General features: G+C 44.8%; 1 protein-coding gene across 2 annotated transcripts in view; it reads left to right on the top strand.

Moving 5' to 3' along the window:
* Nucleotides 1-18,064, top strand: part of wdfy3 (WD repeat and FYVE domain containing 3) — an 81,192-nt gene that overhangs the window by 10,600 nt on the left and 52,528 nt on the right. Inside the window, exons 10-25 of one of the 2 annotated variants that reach the window (XM_030357859.1) lie at nt 2,760-2,861; nt 3,471-3,664; nt 4,261-4,532; nt 4,899-5,096; nt 5,859-5,942; nt 7,554-7,740; nt 9,078-9,292; nt 9,421-9,533; nt 13,140-13,377; nt 13,705-13,805; nt 13,966-14,184; nt 14,706-14,887; nt 15,241-15,472; nt 15,812-15,972; nt 16,134-16,245; nt 16,549-16,739. In XM_030357859.1, coding sequence (XP_030213719.1) covers nt 2,760-2,861; nt 3,471-3,664; nt 4,261-4,532; nt 4,899-5,096; nt 5,859-5,942; nt 7,554-7,740; nt 9,078-9,292; nt 9,421-9,533; nt 13,140-13,377; nt 13,705-13,805; nt 13,966-14,184; nt 14,706-14,887; nt 15,241-15,472; nt 15,812-15,972; nt 16,134-16,245; nt 16,549-16,739 — 2,801 coding nt within the window. The remainder of the gene's footprint in view (nt 1-2,759; nt 2,862-3,470; nt 3,665-4,260; nt 4,533-4,898; nt 5,097-5,858; nt 5,943-7,553; nt 7,741-9,077; nt 9,293-9,420; nt 9,534-13,139; nt 13,378-13,704; nt 13,806-13,965; nt 14,185-14,705; nt 14,888-15,240; nt 15,473-15,811; nt 15,973-16,133; nt 16,246-16,548; nt 16,740-18,064) is intronic. The other variant, XM_030357860.1, reaches the window with a different exon arrangement.

Below are 18,064 nucleotides of genomic sequence, written 5' to 3'. Positions count from 1 at the left end.
TCTTCAATAAAGTGGATTATTACCTTCAATAAGGGTTATAACCTTCAATAAGGGCCACCCATAGTGTAACGCAATGACGTGTGTGGACCCTGAAGCTCTGTCTGAGCAGCGGATTATTTTTGATATCCGCATCCGAGTGAGTATTAAGCTTCTCGGATACTTCTAGAATAACTCCATGGTGTGGCACATTTCATGTATAACATCGCTTATTATAACGCTCATAGACAACGACGGAACTAAAAGTGTATCACAAAGTTACCGTGGAATGTAACACACTAGCTGAAATAATGGGTTCACTTAAACTTTAATATCAATATATACTGTATATATATATATATATATACAGTATATATTGATATTAAAGTTTAAGTGAACCCATTATTTCAGCTAGTGTGTTACATTCCACGGATATATATATATATATATATATATATATATATATATATATATATATATATATATATATATATATATATTAGTCATCATTTGAAATCAATGTTTCCCACTATGCGAGGCACCGTTATTAATAGGGGTGCAATTGATCACAAAAGTCACGGTTCGGATCATGTCACGGTTTTTGAGTCACGGGTCGGATCATTTTCGGATCAACAACAAAAAAGATAACAAGACAAATGTGACTTTAAATAAAATCTTCAAATGTGTAAAACAAAATAAAGTGAACAATTTAAGCATAGTAAATAAATTGCTGTATATAAAATATATACATAAAATAAAAACTTAACTAAAGATGTCCATCCAATGTATAATTTAAATCTTAAAACATTTTAAAACAAAATAAAGCAATCTGAGGCATTATTCCTTCTTTTTTAACATGGATAGTAAATAAAATAAAAAACCTGTGTCCAAAGGAAGCACAGCAGACCTGGATTTACAACTTTAAATGCAGGATGTCTGCATAGTCTCTCCCCAGGCAATGCAGACATCCTCGTAGTATCGTACGAGGAGTATCGTAGCGAAATACAGTTTCTGTCGTGTTTTATTTGGCATTTTGTAGATCCATTGATTTCTGTTGGAAGACTCATTGCTCGTTGACCGGAAAAGGAAAGGGGGGCTGGTTGTAGTCTTTTCGCTCGGTTCTAGCCCTGCTATTGATACGGAGAACCGAGCGAAAAGACTACAACCAAACATAAACAGCCCCTTTCCGGTTCCGGTCCGGTTTCCGTTTCAATTGGATTTACAAAATGCCAAATAAAACACAACAGAAACTGTACGCTGTCGCTACGATACTTGATTAGGAACATCAACTAACACCACTAACCACTCGGGGAATTGCACATTTCTGAAAACTAACGTTTTGTTAAGGTTTTAGGACAGGTTTGGGAATGCCCATAACTAGCCATACCGATTCAGGCAGGGGCCATTCAAAATGAGGCAAATACCCGTAACAGGACCAATAGTCAACATTTCGGTGTCAACCACTATATTTCATCCTAGACAATCCAGAGGGGGCTCAATGTGCTAAATACCGGAATTGTCCTTTAAACATGCGCCAATCATGTGAACGGACAATATTCGAAAAAAAAAAAAAAATTGCATGGTCAGCCGATCCGCGGATCACTTTGTGTCCCGAACCGTGAGGGTTGATCTGTACTGATCACGGGTAATCCGTGATCCGTTGCACCACTAGTAATTAATATAAAACATCTGTGAAATCAAGCATTTGCCAGTCTCCGCTCCATTCTGCCAGACTACGCACAGTACTCAGCCTGTTATGGCAAAACCTGTATTGATGAAGACAATGTATGTAGTAGTGACTGATAACAAACTTAAAATACAAGTACCCATGGAGAGAATAATTCTCACCAGTGCGAGAGGTTTGCGTTATCCCTGCCTGTAGGGTGTCCTGCTAATTTGTTAACACTCACATCCTTCAAGTGCATTATGAACGCAATAACGTGATCTTAAGCGGGGACAAGGAGGTAGACTCAGTGGACCACAGCACTGTGGGTCTAGGTGAATTAACTGCTGGAACCTCACCAGCTGTCGCCTCTCTCTAGCCCTGCGCCTCTCTCTAACGCCATCCATTCAATGTTTCAGTCTTCAGGTAACACTGCTAAACTTGGACGGCGGATTGACCCATTCCCTCCCTGCTCACCGTCACTTTATGATTAAGCATGAATATGTTGTAAACATCTACAGCACGTGTTAGAGACTTAATTTTCTTTTCTCCTTTGCGGCGCATTCTCACTTCTTCTTATGGTTGTACTGTTAAATAACTTGCAAAACAGGAAAAATAATCATGAGTAGTTTGTGGATCATGATCCTGCTAAAAAAATCTTGATCTGATATTATTTTCATATGGCCCACCCCTAACATCATGGTTCTCTGCTGGAAGAAGATGGTATGCCCTCCTCAGGCTAGGGGGGAGAGACTTTCCCCAGGGAAGGTGGCCGGGTTCACTCTCCGTGACAGCAGGAGGAACCTGCTGATCTGGATGAAGCTGTTGCTCCTCCGCATGAAGTGGAGCAAGTTGAGGAACACCTGGTGGTTCAGGCCTCCTGAACAGAGGCCCAACAACCAGGTGTTCTGACACAACCCTCTGTGAGGCTACCCCGGGGACGACCCAGGACATGTTGGAGGGATAACATCTCTGTGGGCCTAGGAGTGCATACTGATCTTCAAGTATAAGTTGTAGGAATTCCTTGGGGAAAGGGACAGGTGTGTGTGGGTGCCTTTCTAGGTTATATTCTATAGTAGTTGATAATTATCATATATATTTCAATATTCTGTGTCTCCAGGTGACAGTAGGAACAGTTCAGTGGTGGAAGAGCAGAAACAGCTGGCCTGGCTCGTGATGGAGACACTGACAGTACTTCTGCAGGGCTCCAATATCAACGCAGGTACTCACTCACTCACACTCACGCTGTATTACTATCTATCTACAATGGGGGCTTTTCGTGTTTTTTTATGTCCAGGCAGTTTAGGACTCCCTAACTGCCATCATCTCAAGCTACTTAAGAGCACTATAACAGTTTCCATCACCATGTAGTTTAGAGCTCCCTTGCTTTCTTTAGTTTCTATCACCATACATTTTACGGCTATAACTGTCTCTTATCACCATGTCAATAGGGCTCTAAGTGTTTCTATCTCCCGTAGTTTAAGGCTCTTTTACTTTCTCTATCTCCCAGGTGTCTCTATTTGTCAAGGTCCAGGTAGTTTAGGGCTCTAACGGTCTCTATCTCCAGATAGTTTAGAGTTCTAATGGTCACTATCTCCAGGTAGTTTAGAGCTTTAACGGTCTCTATCGCCAGGTAGTTTACGTCTCTAACGGTCTCCATCTCCAGGTAATTCAGAGCTATAATGGTCTCTATCTCCAGGTAGTTCAGAGCTCTAATGGTCTCTATCTCCGGGTAGTTTAAAGATCTAATGGTCACTATCTCCAGGTAGTTTAGGACTCTAACGGTCTCTATCTCAAGGTAGTTTAGAGCTCTAACGGTCTCTATCTCCAGGTCTATTCAGAGAGTTCGGGGGCGCTCGCTGTGTCCACAACATCATCCGTTACCGCCAGTGTAGAGAGCAGGCTCTTCTGATCATCCAGCAGCTGGTGGTTTCTCCCAGTGGGGACGATGACATGGGAACCCTGCTTGGGCTCATGACCTCAGCACCCTGCACCGAGATGGAGCTGAAGGCTGACATCCTGAGGGTACGCACACGCACATGCACATTGCACACACACACGCACACATAAACTTGGTATTTTTACTTTTTAGTTAAACAAATGTGAAATAAAACATTGACTTTCAACCTTTTTTATTTTGTTTTATTTAGTTAGTTGCAACCAGAAGGTTTGTCTAATTAGAACCGGCTGCGTTTCTATTCAATGCCTCATCAGACTGTTGAAGGTCTATTATGGCCCTGTCGAAGAAGAACAGGAAGTGTGCGAGTTCTCTAGTTCACCATTTTGAGGGACATTTAAATGTTAACTTCCCTTTTCCAAAGGCTATGGTTGAGGAAATTTTGCTGACTTACAAACCCCACACTACATTACCATAATGCCACCACATCACATGCAGCACGTAAAATGAATATAAAAAGTCACTCCTTTTTCAAATAACTGGATAGTAATTTATAATAATATTGGATTGTAAGCTGGGTTCGCTTTACCTTGGAGCTGCCAGGTTGCGCACACTGCTGCAGCCGTGTGGCGTTGATGTTACACCCACCTGCTTTTGTTGCATACATGCGGCTGTTGACCGAGCGTCTCCAGGCCTTTAGGCTCCTCTCTGCTCTCCTCCTCAGGCCCTGTTGACCGTGTTGAGGGAGAGCCATCGCACACGCACCGTTTTCCGTAAAGTGGGCGGCTTTGTTTACGTGACCTCACTGCTGGTTGCCATGGAGCGCTCCCTGTGCCAGCCACCGCGACAGGGCTGGGAGCTGGCCAATCAGAACCAGGTGTTTGAGCTGCTGCTCACCATCTTCTGCACGCTGACTGCCGCCATGCGCTATGAACCTGCAAACTCACACTTCTTCCGCACGGAGATCCAGTACGAAAAGCTGGCTGACGCTGTCAGGTAAGAACTCTGGCTCCTCCTCCTCCTCCTCCTCCTCCTCCTCCTCCATACTATCAGATGAACCAACTCCTCCTCCTCCTCCATACTATCAGATGTACCAACTCCTCCTCCTCCTCCTCCATCTCCTCCCTTTCCTCTATACTTTCGGATGATCACACTCCTCCTCCTTTTCCTCCTCCTCCATACTATCAAATTATCGAATTGCCTCCTCTTTCACCTCCTCCTGCTCCTTTTTACTATCAAATGATCTAACTCCTCCTCCGCCTCTATATTATCAGATGATCCACCTCCTCCTATACCATCAAATGATCTAACTCCTCCTCCTTGATATCAGATGCAGTCTAACTCCTACTGGTTCCCCTGCAGGCTCCTGGGCTGTTTCTCAGACACTAAGAAGCTGGGGCCGACGACCATCTTCCCCTCCAACGCCCAGCTCTTCCAAAGACTCCTTGAGGAGGACGTGCCCCCGCTAGGAGGAGCAGGAGAGGGAGTCTGCCCTACCCTTAAACACTGCAGCAAGCTCTTCATCTACCTGTACAAGATGGCCACAGATTCCTTCGACAGGTTGCTCACTTACGCATCTATGATTTTTGCTTTTGTTGACCACACACATGATGTGTCTATCGCTGGTCCAGCTCTCTCCCTCTGGAACACAGGGGACTCAAATATGGGAAGCTTGGAGGTTGTGCAAAAGTGTTCTCCTTTGTGAGGTGACTTCACTGTGCTGGTCACATTTCAGCTCATGGGTTAATTTTCCGCTTGTTTAAGATTTTCACTAAAACCCTTCTGCAGAAACTGAGAAAACATTCCCTTTTTAAACTTTGATTGGTGTGTGTGTTTTGGGGTTGTTTGTGTATGTTTTGTAGTGCAGCTGAAATAGCTACAGGGGACAGATGGTTGTCAATCAAGTCAAGTCTTGACCAGATTACGACACACCTACCCTGAAAAGATGTGTGCGTGCGTGTGTGTGTGTTTGTGTCAGCATTTCGGCTTGACCTTTTTGGTTAAAGACATGCTGGCTGTCATGGTCTACTATGACGTCTATAAGCTGTTGCTTAGCGAGGACCCTTTCACTCCGCTATGAAGTGGCGCTTGTTATTATCTGTATATCTTTGATGTTTCACTGTCTCTAGCTCGCTGGCTGGCGTTCTCATTAACCTCTTCTTTCTTGATCTGTGTTTCTCTTTTCTAACCTCCTGCTTTGCTGTGTGTGTGTGTGTGTGTGTGTGTGTGTGTGTGTGTGTGTGTGTGTGTGTGTGTGTGTGTGTGTGTGTGTGTGTGTGTGTGTGTGTGTGTGTGTGTGTGTGTGTGTGTGTGTGTGTGCAGTCGTACAGAGCAACTTCCTCCCTGTCTCAGCCAGGAGTCGTCTCTTCCTTCCCCCTGGGGGACTCCAGCGCTGACCAGGAAGAGGTAGCGCCACCCTCTCTTCCTATTGGCTTTCTAGCCTGTTTATCTTCCCAGCCCGGGGATTTGAGCAGGAGCACCAATCAGATATCACTATTTAAAAAATCAAGACCTCAAGGTTAAAAAAACACCTTGAAATATCAAATGGTATATTATATTATATAAAATGTAATATAATATAAAGAACAATAGTCCTTTTGACTAATTGTAATAAAGACAAACACAGTGTTAAGGTTAGTCACCTAACTAAATTAAACCACCTCCTTATCCACCTCCTCTTCCCACCTCTGTTTCCTCCACCTCCTCTTATCCCACTGTAACCTTGATTTCCTACCTTTAGACTGTAAAGGGGTGTTATTGGCTTGTGCAATCTTCAACCAAACTTAATTGAGTGTTGAAGACTAACTTTTGTAGACCGATAGTACTCTGATTATTTTAACTGACTGCTCTGTGGTATTGGAACTGACTGTTGTCTTTGGTATTTTAACTGACTGTTCTCGTGTTATTTTAACTGACTGTTCTCGTGTTATTTAACTGACTGTTCTCATGTTATTTTAACTGACTGTTCTCGTGTTATTTTAACTGACTATTCTCGTTGTATTTTAACTGACTGTTCTCGTGGTATTTCAGCTGACTGTTCTCGTGGTATTTTAACTGACTGTTCTCGTGGTATATTAACTGATTGTTTTCGTGATATTTTAAGTGACTGTTCTCGTGGTATATTAAAGGAGAAATCCGGTGTAAAATGGATCTGGGATATGTTTATTAGAATAACGAGTTGGAATGTTGGTTTGGGAGCAAAACAGCGCGTAAAGACGCATTCTTTTTAGCCGATTCGACCTAAACGCTATTAACTTGGAATGATGTGCGCATGGGTTATGGTAAAATCTAAATCGCTATTTTAAACCACTTAAAAGGCTAGAAATAGCCCGACACTTCTTTGGTAGTATAATAAGGGTCTTAAAATATAAAACGAGGCATTGATCAATTTGTAAGTGTACAGATTGTTCATTAAAAAGGACATTTTATACACACAATGGCATCAGTAGTTCACCCGTCGATGCCATCTTGTTTTTAAGACTCGATAAGTAGATTGGCGAATACAGAGCTTGCGTGTTGTTGACGGATGTCACAATGTCTGTGTTCGTCAATCTACTTATCGAGTAAACCAGATGGCGTTGACGGGTGAACTACTGATGGTATTGTTTTTAAAGAATTTCCTTCTTAATAGGGTTACCCTAACCCTTATTATACTACCAAAGAAGTGTCTACTTCAAACCTTTTAAGTGGTTTTAAAATAGCGATTCAGTTTTTACCATAACACATGCCCCTATCGTTCCAAGTTTATAGCGTTTTGATAGAAACGGCTAAAAACAGCCAAATTAATAATCCCTTCTATCTGCGCTTTTTTGCTCCAAAACAAACATTACAACTCGTTATCATACCAAACATATCCCAAATCCATTTTACACCGGATTTCTCCTTTAAGTGAATGTTCTCTGTGGTATTTAAGTGTTATTTTAAGGTTTTTCAGTAAACTGCTCTAAATTGGACTGGTGTCCACTGGTCCCTTCTGGACTGGTCTCTAGTAGTAATGTCTCCAACGTGTCCTCCCAGGCATGGGTACTATGGCACCTCAGGCCCCCCTGCCCAGGTGAAGGCAGTGAATGACCTGAAGGTGTACCACGCCAACCCCCAGGCCGGGCCCCCCCAGCCCTCCTCCGACGTGGTGGTCATTCACCCTGGGGCGGTGCTGGCCATCCTGGACCTTCTCCCCTCCGTCAGCTCCGACAGCCAACCAGAGGTCAGGCCTTCACACTCTGTATTGTCTGAGGAAATCCTTGAAGGAACCCTAGTTCGAGACCCCTGTTCTCAATGTATACAAACAAAATAGTCAACAGTTAAAGTTTAAAGCATTTAAAAATGTTCTCCGATTTAGCGCAATCATTTCTTATCAGAGAATTGTAACTGTATCAACACCCTGCGCCTTGTTTCTGGTTCTCTTAGTTTTTGCTTATTACATTTACATACATTTACAGCAGACGCTTTTATCCAAAGTGATGTACACGGCTACACGCTAAGCCGGCCCTTGCTTATTCATAGTAGTTCACTTGTTATAGTGTTTCTATTTCTCTGATGATCTGATCGTAGCCCCGACCAGTTTTCCCTAAGGTATGGATATTGTATCTATTCTCAGAGGTTGGGGGATTGGAGTTGTGAGATGCAAGGCTTTAGTGAAAAGAGGTGGAAAAAGCAAAACGTCCAGGGATGTTTTCTTTTCATTCTGTTGTCAGGCTGTCAACTCTACGCAATGCTCATTCGCCGTTTAATGTATCAGCGATTAGCTAATGCAAAACCTCAGTGAGGACACCCCATCTTGCTGTACATCCACGCTGTGCAAACTTGGGTGTGTGCAGGTCTCTGCGTAGCGATATGAACCCTCACAGACTTTTGTGTAGGCAACATTAACATAAGAATTTTAAATAAATCAGTGAAACCTAATTTTACAAACCAAAACTGTCGCAGAGGCTTATTTTCTGGTACGGCTTATAGGTCGATTTTGCAACCAAAAAGATTTGAAAGAAAAAGATAGCCTGACAGAAAAGCCCATATGCATTAGAGGTTTGTGAGTAAAAAACTTTTTGCAACCTTTTACATAAATAAACATTGGCATCGCTTAATAACTGACTAAAGCAACAAGGAAGTCCGTTTTACACAATGTGCCTGTGCCCTCAGTTCATGATCCATAATTCAATGCCTTTGTGACTAAATTAATTGCCTGCCAAATAAAGAACATCTTGTTTTCTGAGCCTGGCAAGAAGTAAAGTTTTACTAAAGTTTAAATCAGCGTTATCTCCAGTTCCTCACGGATGTACTCGGTTCTCAACCCTCAGCTGACGTGCAACGCGGCGCCTTCCACGACCCTAAGAAATATCGTACACTTAAACAATTTGGTTACGGTTTCACGCCAGCATGGGGCGATACATGTAGTTGGCTTATAGGCAAAGATGCGTAATAAGATACGGCTTATACAAGGGATTTCTGGTATTTTATAACGTATAACCCCATTCATCGCTCCTTTGGCTTGTAGAAAATGCGTCTGCTTTATTTTTTGCCAAATCCCTCTCCCTCTCTCTACAGCATGCGCTGGACCTGCAGCTGGCAGTGTCCAACCTGCTGCAGGTGCTGGTGCACAGCGAGAGGAACCAGCAGGTGCTGTGTGAGGCAGGGCTGCACCAGCGGCTGCTGCAGCGCTGTGGCCACGCGCTGGGGGACGAGGACCACCCCCTGCACCCTCCCCTCCAGAGGACCTTCGAGAGGCTGGCCTCCCAGGCCCTGCTGCCCATGGCCCTCAGGTAGGCATCACACAGATAGACACTATAAACGCACGTACCACGAATAATGCATGCATTACACAAGCACACGCATTAATCACATTCTCACAACTCTAACCTCTCTTCCTATCTAACCCCTCCTGCTGCAGGGAGTTCTTGCGGCTGGGCAACCCTCTGAACTGTGGGGCGTGGGATAAGAAGCTGTTGAAACAGTACCGCGTCCACAAGCCCAGCTCCCTGAGCTACGATGCTGAGATGAGAAGTAAGACCCTGGCATGCTCTGTACTAAACAAACACAACTAGAGCATTAATACATGCTCTGTTCTTCTAAACATAACTAGAGCATTAATACAGGCTCTGTTCTTCTAAACATAACTAGAGCATTAATACAGGCTCTGTTCTACTAAACACAACTAGAGCATTTTTTATTTTATTTTTTATTGGTAATCAACAACGCTTTACAAAAGGGAATACATACAGACAGTACAGACACTCACACAAAAGGAAAATAAACACTACAACATTAATACAGGCTCTGTTCTTCTAAACACAGCTAGAGCATTAATACAGGCTCTGTTCTTCTAAACACAACTAGAGCATTAACACAGGCTCTGTTCATCTAAACACAACTAGAGCATTAATACAGGCGCTGTACTGAACACAACTAGAGCAATAATGCAGGCTCTGTTCTTCTAAACACCACTAGAGCATCATACATGCTCTGTTCTTCTAAACACAACTAGAGCATTACTACAGGCTCTGTACTAAACACAACTAGAGCATAAATACAGGCTCTGTTCTAAATACAACTAGAGTATTAATACAGGCTCTGTACTAAACACAACTAGAGCATAAATACAGGCTCTGTTCTTCTAAACACAACTAGAGCATTAAAGGGGTAGTTCTGAATTTTGGACATGACATGATTCCCAAGTTAGCCTTGGTGTTCTTTATCATTGGAGACAGTTTTCAACACATTTCATTCTGTCCTTGTAGTTGCAGAGTTCGCTCGTGCTAGGCTGGCGAACGGCAACGGGCAATACTAGCCTGCTAATAAAACAGTCTTACCCACTCCACAGTACACCCGAGGTAAATCAATTATAACGCCAGACCAGTGGCGGCTGGTGGAATATATTTGAGGGGGGGCTGAACGTTTGCATTCCAAACCCCTGTACGGGGGTCTGGGGGCATCCTCCCCCACAAGATTTTTTTGTGATTTTCACAAACAAACAAAGCATTCTGGTGCATTCTGACATAATAGTAAAGGCAAAAAAAGAACATTTACTTACAAAGACGAATGGAGCTAGGGAACTAAGTTTTAAGTTAATTTTTTGCCTTGTAGAAATCAGCAACATTAAGAGTGCAGATACATCAACATAACTTTGAATTACATTCTCTCTCTCTCTGTGTGTGAGTGAGAGAGAGAGAGATAGAGATAATGGGTGAGTGTGTTACGACCAAGCCATTGTGTTGGTAAACATCACTCATAAATATATCTACAGTCTGCATTAGTATGCATTTAGAGCAATACAATGAAATATGATTTCCACAAAATTCATGTAAATGTGCAAACTTTTGTGTGTGGTTGTTGAAGACACACTTAAGGCATAATACCAACATAGGTTTGCAGAGGACTACATACAGTACAATATGCACACTGAAGGCCTGATGCCACCATAGGTTTGCAGAGGACTATATACAGTATGTACACTGAATAGGTTTGCAAAGGACTATATACAATATGCACACGGAAGGCCTGATGCCACCATGTTGGCAGAGAAATATATACAGTATGTACACTGAATAGGTTTGCAGAGGAATGTATACAATATGCACAATGAAGGCCTGGTCCCACCATAGGTTTGCAGAGAACTATATATAGTACACTTGAAAGGGTAGGGGGAAGGTTGTGAGGGTCTGCAACCAGTGTCCATATCAAGGGAAATACATATAGCCTAGTGGAATAAATAGAAGTTGCTTACCTCTAGCATGGCTAGCTTCACACAGTTGTTCATATGCACTCTTTTGTTTTTTTTATCCGTTCTGACAGATGTTTCAGGTCTGTCAACCCTGTCTGTGTCCACGAACTATCACACACACTTATTTTAAAAAGTATACAAGGAAAGCAAAAAATTGCATTGGCATACCCACAGCTAGTTAGCCAAGCCTGAACAAAACTCTGGAAAAACTTCTCTTGTAGGCTCTATCCTTTTCTCTTGCTTGTTGGGTTATGTTCACTTCTGGCTTTTCTGCTCTGAGTTCTTTACTTGCAATTCTTCTGCAAATGTTCTTCTTTCGAAGGGATTCATAAGCAAAGACTTAACTGAATTTGGGGCTAGCTGAACTCACAGGGAAACAGTGGTAGCAGTACTCAAAGTCGCCATCTTGCTGATCTCTGAGGTAATGGCAAATGCGCGGTTACGCGCAGTGGACGGTGCACTGCGCTTGGGGTTATATCTTGAGCGCCCCAATGCCATACAATTCGACGACGCTGATTGGCGAAATTATGTACTATTCTGCCTAGCAATAATATAATAATAATTCAGGCATGTGGGGCTGAGCGAACTGCGCCCCACGGAAGACATCTACTTCACCAAAATGAACGTTGAACATGTAAGTGAAGGAAGATTTAATTATGGGGGATTCTAAAGATATTCTAAAGTAAATGCATTATTCGAATGCAATTGTATAGATTAATTCTCAAAATGAGAAGATTATTAAAAAATATATATATTTAAATATATTTAAAAAGAAAAGATGGCCGGTCGGCGGGAGGGAGGTGCCCTAGCGCCCTCTATAGGCGAGCCGCCACTGCGCCAGACTATAGATGTAAATGTCTGTGTTGATATAATAATGTTAGAACTAAAACAAACCCTGCATCGCATGAATCATCGCATTTTGAGGGACTACTTTCTCAGCAGCAGCGAAATTTAACCTAGGTATCAGTCCACCGCTGCCGTAGCCTACTACCAGGAATATAACACTGCTGCTGAGACACAGCAAGTCCCTCAAAATGCAATGCAATGCAAGGTTGGTTTTATGCTCTGTTCTTATTCTATCAACTCTGTTCTTATTCTATTATTCTATCAACACAGACATTTACATCAACCTTCTGGTGTTATAGTTGATTTGCCTCGGGTGTACTGTTGATTGGGTAAGACTGTTTTATTAGCAGGCTAGTATTGCCTGTTGCTGTGCGCTAGCCTAGCACGAGCAATCTCTGCAACTAGAAGGACTGAATGAAGTATGTTGAAAACTGTCTCCAATGATAAAGAACACCAAGGCTTACTTGGGAATCAGGCCCTATATTCCGAACTACCCCTTTAATACAGGCTCTGTTCTTCTAAACACAACTAGAGCATTAATACAGGCTCTGTTCTAAGTAAGGCAAGGCAAGGCAAGGCTAGGCAACTTTATTTATATAGCACTTTGCATACACAAGGTAAGTAACATAACTAGATCATTAATACAGGCTTTGTTCCAGTAACATAACTTGTCATTAATCCAGGCTCTGTTCTACTAAACACAACTGGAGCATTTGTAAAGGCCCTGTTCTACTAAACACAACTAGAGCATTAATGCAGGCTCTGTTCTTGTAGACACAACTAGAGGATTAAAGCAGGCTCTTTACTAAAAAGCACTCGAGCTTTAACACAGACTCTGTTCTACTAAACAAAACTAGAGCATTGAGCCCTGTGATAATGCCCTTATGATGACACTTCTGATCATTCCCTGAGTCCTGTGATAACTGATGGAGCCCCGTGATAATGCTCTTGCGGTCTTTCCCTGAGCCCTTTTGTTAAGTGATGGATTCCTGTGACAATGCACCTGAGATAACGCCCCCTGCTGCTGTGCCCGCCCCCCGCAGGCAGCATGACCACGTCGATGGAGGGCTTCGGGCCCGACAGCGTGTTTACCACGCCGGGGGAGGACAGCAGTCAGTACCGGATCAGCCGCAGCCTGGTCCGCTCCAGCGAGGACAGCACCGTCCCCCTCACCCGGGTGAAGTGCCTGGTATCCATGACGACGCCCCATGACATCCGCTTGCACGGTTCAGCCGTCACCCCGGCCTTCGTAGAGTTTGACACGTCGCTGGAGGGCTTTGGGTCAGAACCTCTTCATGGACAATTCATTAATTATTATTATATATATTATATTATTCATACTAACCATTTTGTCTGTATGGGTTATTTACGTATATCAAATTATCAGTTAGTCAGGTTATATTAACCCCTGAAATTCTCTGACACTGGCGTTGTTGTTGACGACAAGGTAAACTTATACATATGCCTCTATTGTTCATATCGGTTAAAGCTTTACTTGTCTGTTTCATTGGCTGTGTCTCATCCTGCTCTATTCTCATTGGTCATGGCCCTTCTTGGTGTTTTCTCATTGGTTGTATCTCTCTCTGGTCTCTTCTTATTGGTCTCCAGGTGTCTGTTCCTGCCCAGCCTGGCTCCCCACAATGCCCCCACCAACACCACCTCCAACTCCGCCCTAAGTGAGGGGGCGGTACCAAGCGGCCGAGGAGCAGGTAATGTTATACTTCACTGGAGGATTGGTATGAATTGCATTTCCACAATAGCAAGAAATATTTCTTGGTGTTCTATTGAACCACTTGTTTTTTATTGGTGTCATATCCTTTCTTTTTCTGCACCCCTCCACCTGTTTCCTTTCTCTCCCCCACCCTTCAGGGGAGAGGGTGTTCCCCCCAGCGTCCGGCCTCACCTACTCCACCTGGTTCTGTGTGGAGCGCTTTAGCTCCGCCCCCCATCTCCACCCCCTGCGTCTGCTGACAGTGGTGCGACGGGCATCGGCCTCAGAGCAGCACTACGTCTGCCTGTCCATCACCCTTTCGCCTAGCGACCGCTCGCTATCCGTCTCCACCAAGGAAGAGCTGCTGCACTCCTACTGTGAGTCTGGTGTGAGTGAGTGCTGTGTGTTCATTTTGTGGAGATGTGTGTGTGTGTGTGTGCGTATGTATTTTTGTGTGTGTGTTTTTTCTCACTCACAATTATTGGTTTTCTTTTTCAGTCACAACAGATATCCTGCCCTCAAATTGCATTTCTAATTGCTCAATTGGCCTGAAAGTTAGTGAGACAATATGGCCAAATGAATAGCATTAAAACCCCAGTGATAAACAATAAAACCTCAAAAAACAATGGTGTAGAAGGCCAATAAATAAATGTGATTAAACTTGTTATGTAGTCCCCTCTTTAGGGCATCACATCCTCTCTGTAGTCTGTTTATATCTATCGTTACTGGTGAATTGTGAAAGTGACTGTCTTTCTCCATGGCAAGGCTATGGTGGTATAGACGCCAGGTGTGAGTCTATACCTGGTCGGCGTCTCTCTCTCCCCGTCTCTGTCTCTTACTCCCTCCCCTTGCTCTCGCCCCCTGCTCTCTCTTTCTCTCTGTCTCTGTCTCTGTGTAGCCGATGAGTCCAGAGAGGAGGGGTCTTTCTACGAGCTTCTTCCCTGCTGTGCGAGGGTCCGTTGTGCGGACCAGATCCTGGAGGGCCAGTGGCATCACCTGGTGGTGGTGATGAGTAAAGGCATGCTAAAGAACAGCATGGCCTCGCTCTACCTGGACGGACAGCTGCTCAGCACTGTCAAGGTATCCCAGCCTCCCTACCTCTTTGTTCCTCTTCCTCGCCTTAACTCTAGCTCACGCTCTCTCTTTCTCCCTCTCTCTACCTCCATCTAACCTCTCTCTCTGTCTACCTCTCTCTGTCTCCCTCTCTCTACCTCCATCTACCCTCCCTCTTTCGGTCTCCCTTTCTCTATCTCCCCCTCTACCTCCATATCTCCTCCTCTCTCTGTTCCCCTCTCTCTTGTCTCCCTCACCACCTCCATCTCTCCTCCTCTCTCTGTTTCCCTCTCTACCTCCATCTCCCCTCCCTCTCTGTCTCCCTCTCTACCTTCATGGTGTGTGTATACGTCCCTCTAATTAGTGTGCTGTTTCCCCAGCTCCACTACGTCCATAGTGTCCCCGGGGGCTCGGGCTCAGCCAACCCCCCGGTGGTGAGCACGGTGTACGGCTACATCGGTACGCCCCCCGCCCAGCGGCTGGTGTCCTCCCTGCTGTGGCGCCTGGGACCCAGCCACTTCCTGGAGGAGGTGGTGCCCGCTCCTGGGGTCGCCGCCATCTATGAGCTGGGACCCAACTACGTGGGCAGCTTCCAGGCTGTCTACCTCCCCTGTGAGTAGGCTAGGGGTCTACCAGGGGTCTGCTAGGCTCGCTAGTTAGCTAGCTTGCTAGTTATTATAGGATCTAGGTTTTTTAGGGCCTGGTTGCTGTTAGGGGCTGGGTTCTGTTAGGGTCTGAGTAATTTTAGGGTTTGGGTTTTTTGGGGTCTGGGTTGTTTAGGGTCAGATTTATTTTTTAGGTTCTGTTTTTAAATACAAGTCATTGGTTTATTATCCTCTGTCTATCCGTCTATCTTTCTCTGTTCGTCTCTCTATGAATGTTATTCTGTCTGTATTTATGACTCTCTATGTCTGTCAGTCTAATTGTCTCGCTCTCTGACTATGTCTCCAGGTAGGGACTCCAAGACGGAGGGTGTTCCCCCCTCTCTGGTGTCTTTGGTCCCAGAGGAAAAGGTGTCCTTCAGCCTCTATGCCGTCTCCGTCTCCTCTCTCACCGTGGCCAAGATCAGGAAGGTCTACAACAAACTGGACAGCAAAGCCATCGCTAAACAGGTCAGTTCAAAGATCACCTCCACTCACACCTCGGTGAGTCTCCTCCTATACCTGTGACCTCGGGATGGATCTGGTGGTGACAGTAACGTTTTAAAAGTGTCACTAGTTGTGGAGGTCTGTCTGGTCTCTATTGACTCCTGTCTGTCCTGCCTAATTTCCAGCTCGCCGTGTCGTCTCATGAGAATGCCACTCCGGTCAAGTTGATCCATAATGCCGCTGGCCACCTCAACGGCCCCGCCCGCACCATTGGTGCTGCTGTGATTGGTTACCTAGGTAACCCAAACATCCTGTTTATAACCTAAACTCTAAACTACTAAACTCCTTGTTCTTTAACGTTCTGTATATAGATCAACTTGCAGCATGGCAAGGAGAATTTAAGAATGTTGAGGTTGGCATCCTGGAGAATGATGAGGTGGAACAAGAATGATGGGCCTCAGATGATAGGCCTTTGTTGTAGAGTTTGTTAGAATATGCTACTTCCAAGGGACTAGTCTCTACTAACAAAAGTATTCTGCTTGCTATTCACTGCAGCATTTTTATTCTCTAACTTGTTCTCCAATCTTTGTGTTCTATCAGGAGTGCGGGCCTTCATGCCAAAGCCCGTGGCCACCAACCTGCAGTACATTGGCGGGGCGGCGGCCATTCTGGGCCTGGTTGCCATGGCGTCCGATGTGGAGGGGTTGTACGCAGCAGTCAAGGCTCTCGTATGTGTTGTTAAGAGCAACCCTCTGGCCAGCAAGGAGATGGAGCGCATCAAAGGATACCAGGTCAGACCAATCACTTCATCATATTGTCTTAGAGGGGACATATTATGAAAACAACACTTTTCCTGGGATTTGGGGTGTTGTTTTGGGTCTCTGGTGCTCCAACATGGATACAAACTTTGAAAAAAGTTTGCATGATTTTTTTTGAGTGAGACATGCATTTCTGAAAGTACCCCGCCTACAGTTACCAAACGAGCGAGTCACTTTCGGCGCCCCCTCCTACGTAGGAAGGGGGCACAGTTGAATATTACCTCCCACTTCCCCACTCCCCTCCATTCAGAGCATAGCTAAGATTTTGTGGACCAGCGGACGAGCAGCTCCGGTGGGGGGAACTCGGCGGCAGCAGCCCTGCAGCTAAGGTCCGGGAGTACAATCCCTTTCTCTGCAGGACTGCCGCCGAAGCTGGCAGGTCCGGTGGGTCTCGGCGGCAGTCCGGCTGCTCCGGCGCGGGGAGCATGGCGGCAAGTCCGGCAGCTCAGCTCCCGGAGTACAATCCCTTTCTCCTCCATGTTACAGTTCATGGACTTCAGAGGGTCAAGGCCAAAGTTCCTTTCCCCCAATTCCTCTCAACCATGGCCAAGATATCCCCCACTACGAGTCTCTACTTGTTGTGGAAGTGCCAGAGACGTCAGACGCAGTCTTTATGATTCATAATATCATCCGAGGCGCACATAGCTTCTGGCCTTGATATTAGATATAATTAAGCAATAGATCACGCCAGGCTGTGGTATGTGCTCATTATACCACTGTTAAGGGGCGTTGTCCGGCCCCGACGCGCAGCGGAGGGCCGGCGACCCCCTTCACAGTGGTATAATGAGCACATGCCACTGACTGAAGTGATCTATTGCTTTTATACAACGGTTACTGTTATGGCGAAACGAAAGTCATAGACACACTACATTTAAAAAGAAACCAGGAAAGTCAAAGTAGCCGTTTTCTTAAAAAATACAAAAAAGTAGTCCCTCCTGGCTGCCGCTATGCATCGACGGTCGCTATGCAACACACTTTAGCGTCCCTCCGAGAGAAGGCTCCGATAGAGAGGTTCGCCGGCAATTTATCCTATGGAGCAGTTCACTCGCCGTATGCCTAAGCTTTCGTTAGTCTCTCCATCGCCTTGCTCACTCCCGGAGTAACAACATTTACACCCACTCCATCATCCAACATATGTTTTACTTTGTAACTGTTTCTACTTCCAGGCGCGGAGTGATATGCAAACTTTAACAAAATGATCGGGCGTAATAGCAGTTATGTATACGCTCATTATACAACAGTTGGGAACCAATCAGATCGCTGGATTTAGGTCCCCCGTTGTATAATATTAGATAAAT

Source organism: Gadus morhua, chromosome 6 (assembly GCF_902167405.1).
Source record: "Gadus morhua chromosome 6, gadMor3.0, whole genome shotgun sequence".
Lineage (NCBI taxonomy): Eukaryota > Metazoa > Chordata > Actinopteri > Gadiformes > Gadidae > Gadus > Gadus morhua.
Note: the sequence above shows the minus strand (reverse complement) of the source record. Positions and strands in the feature narration are given on the sequence as shown.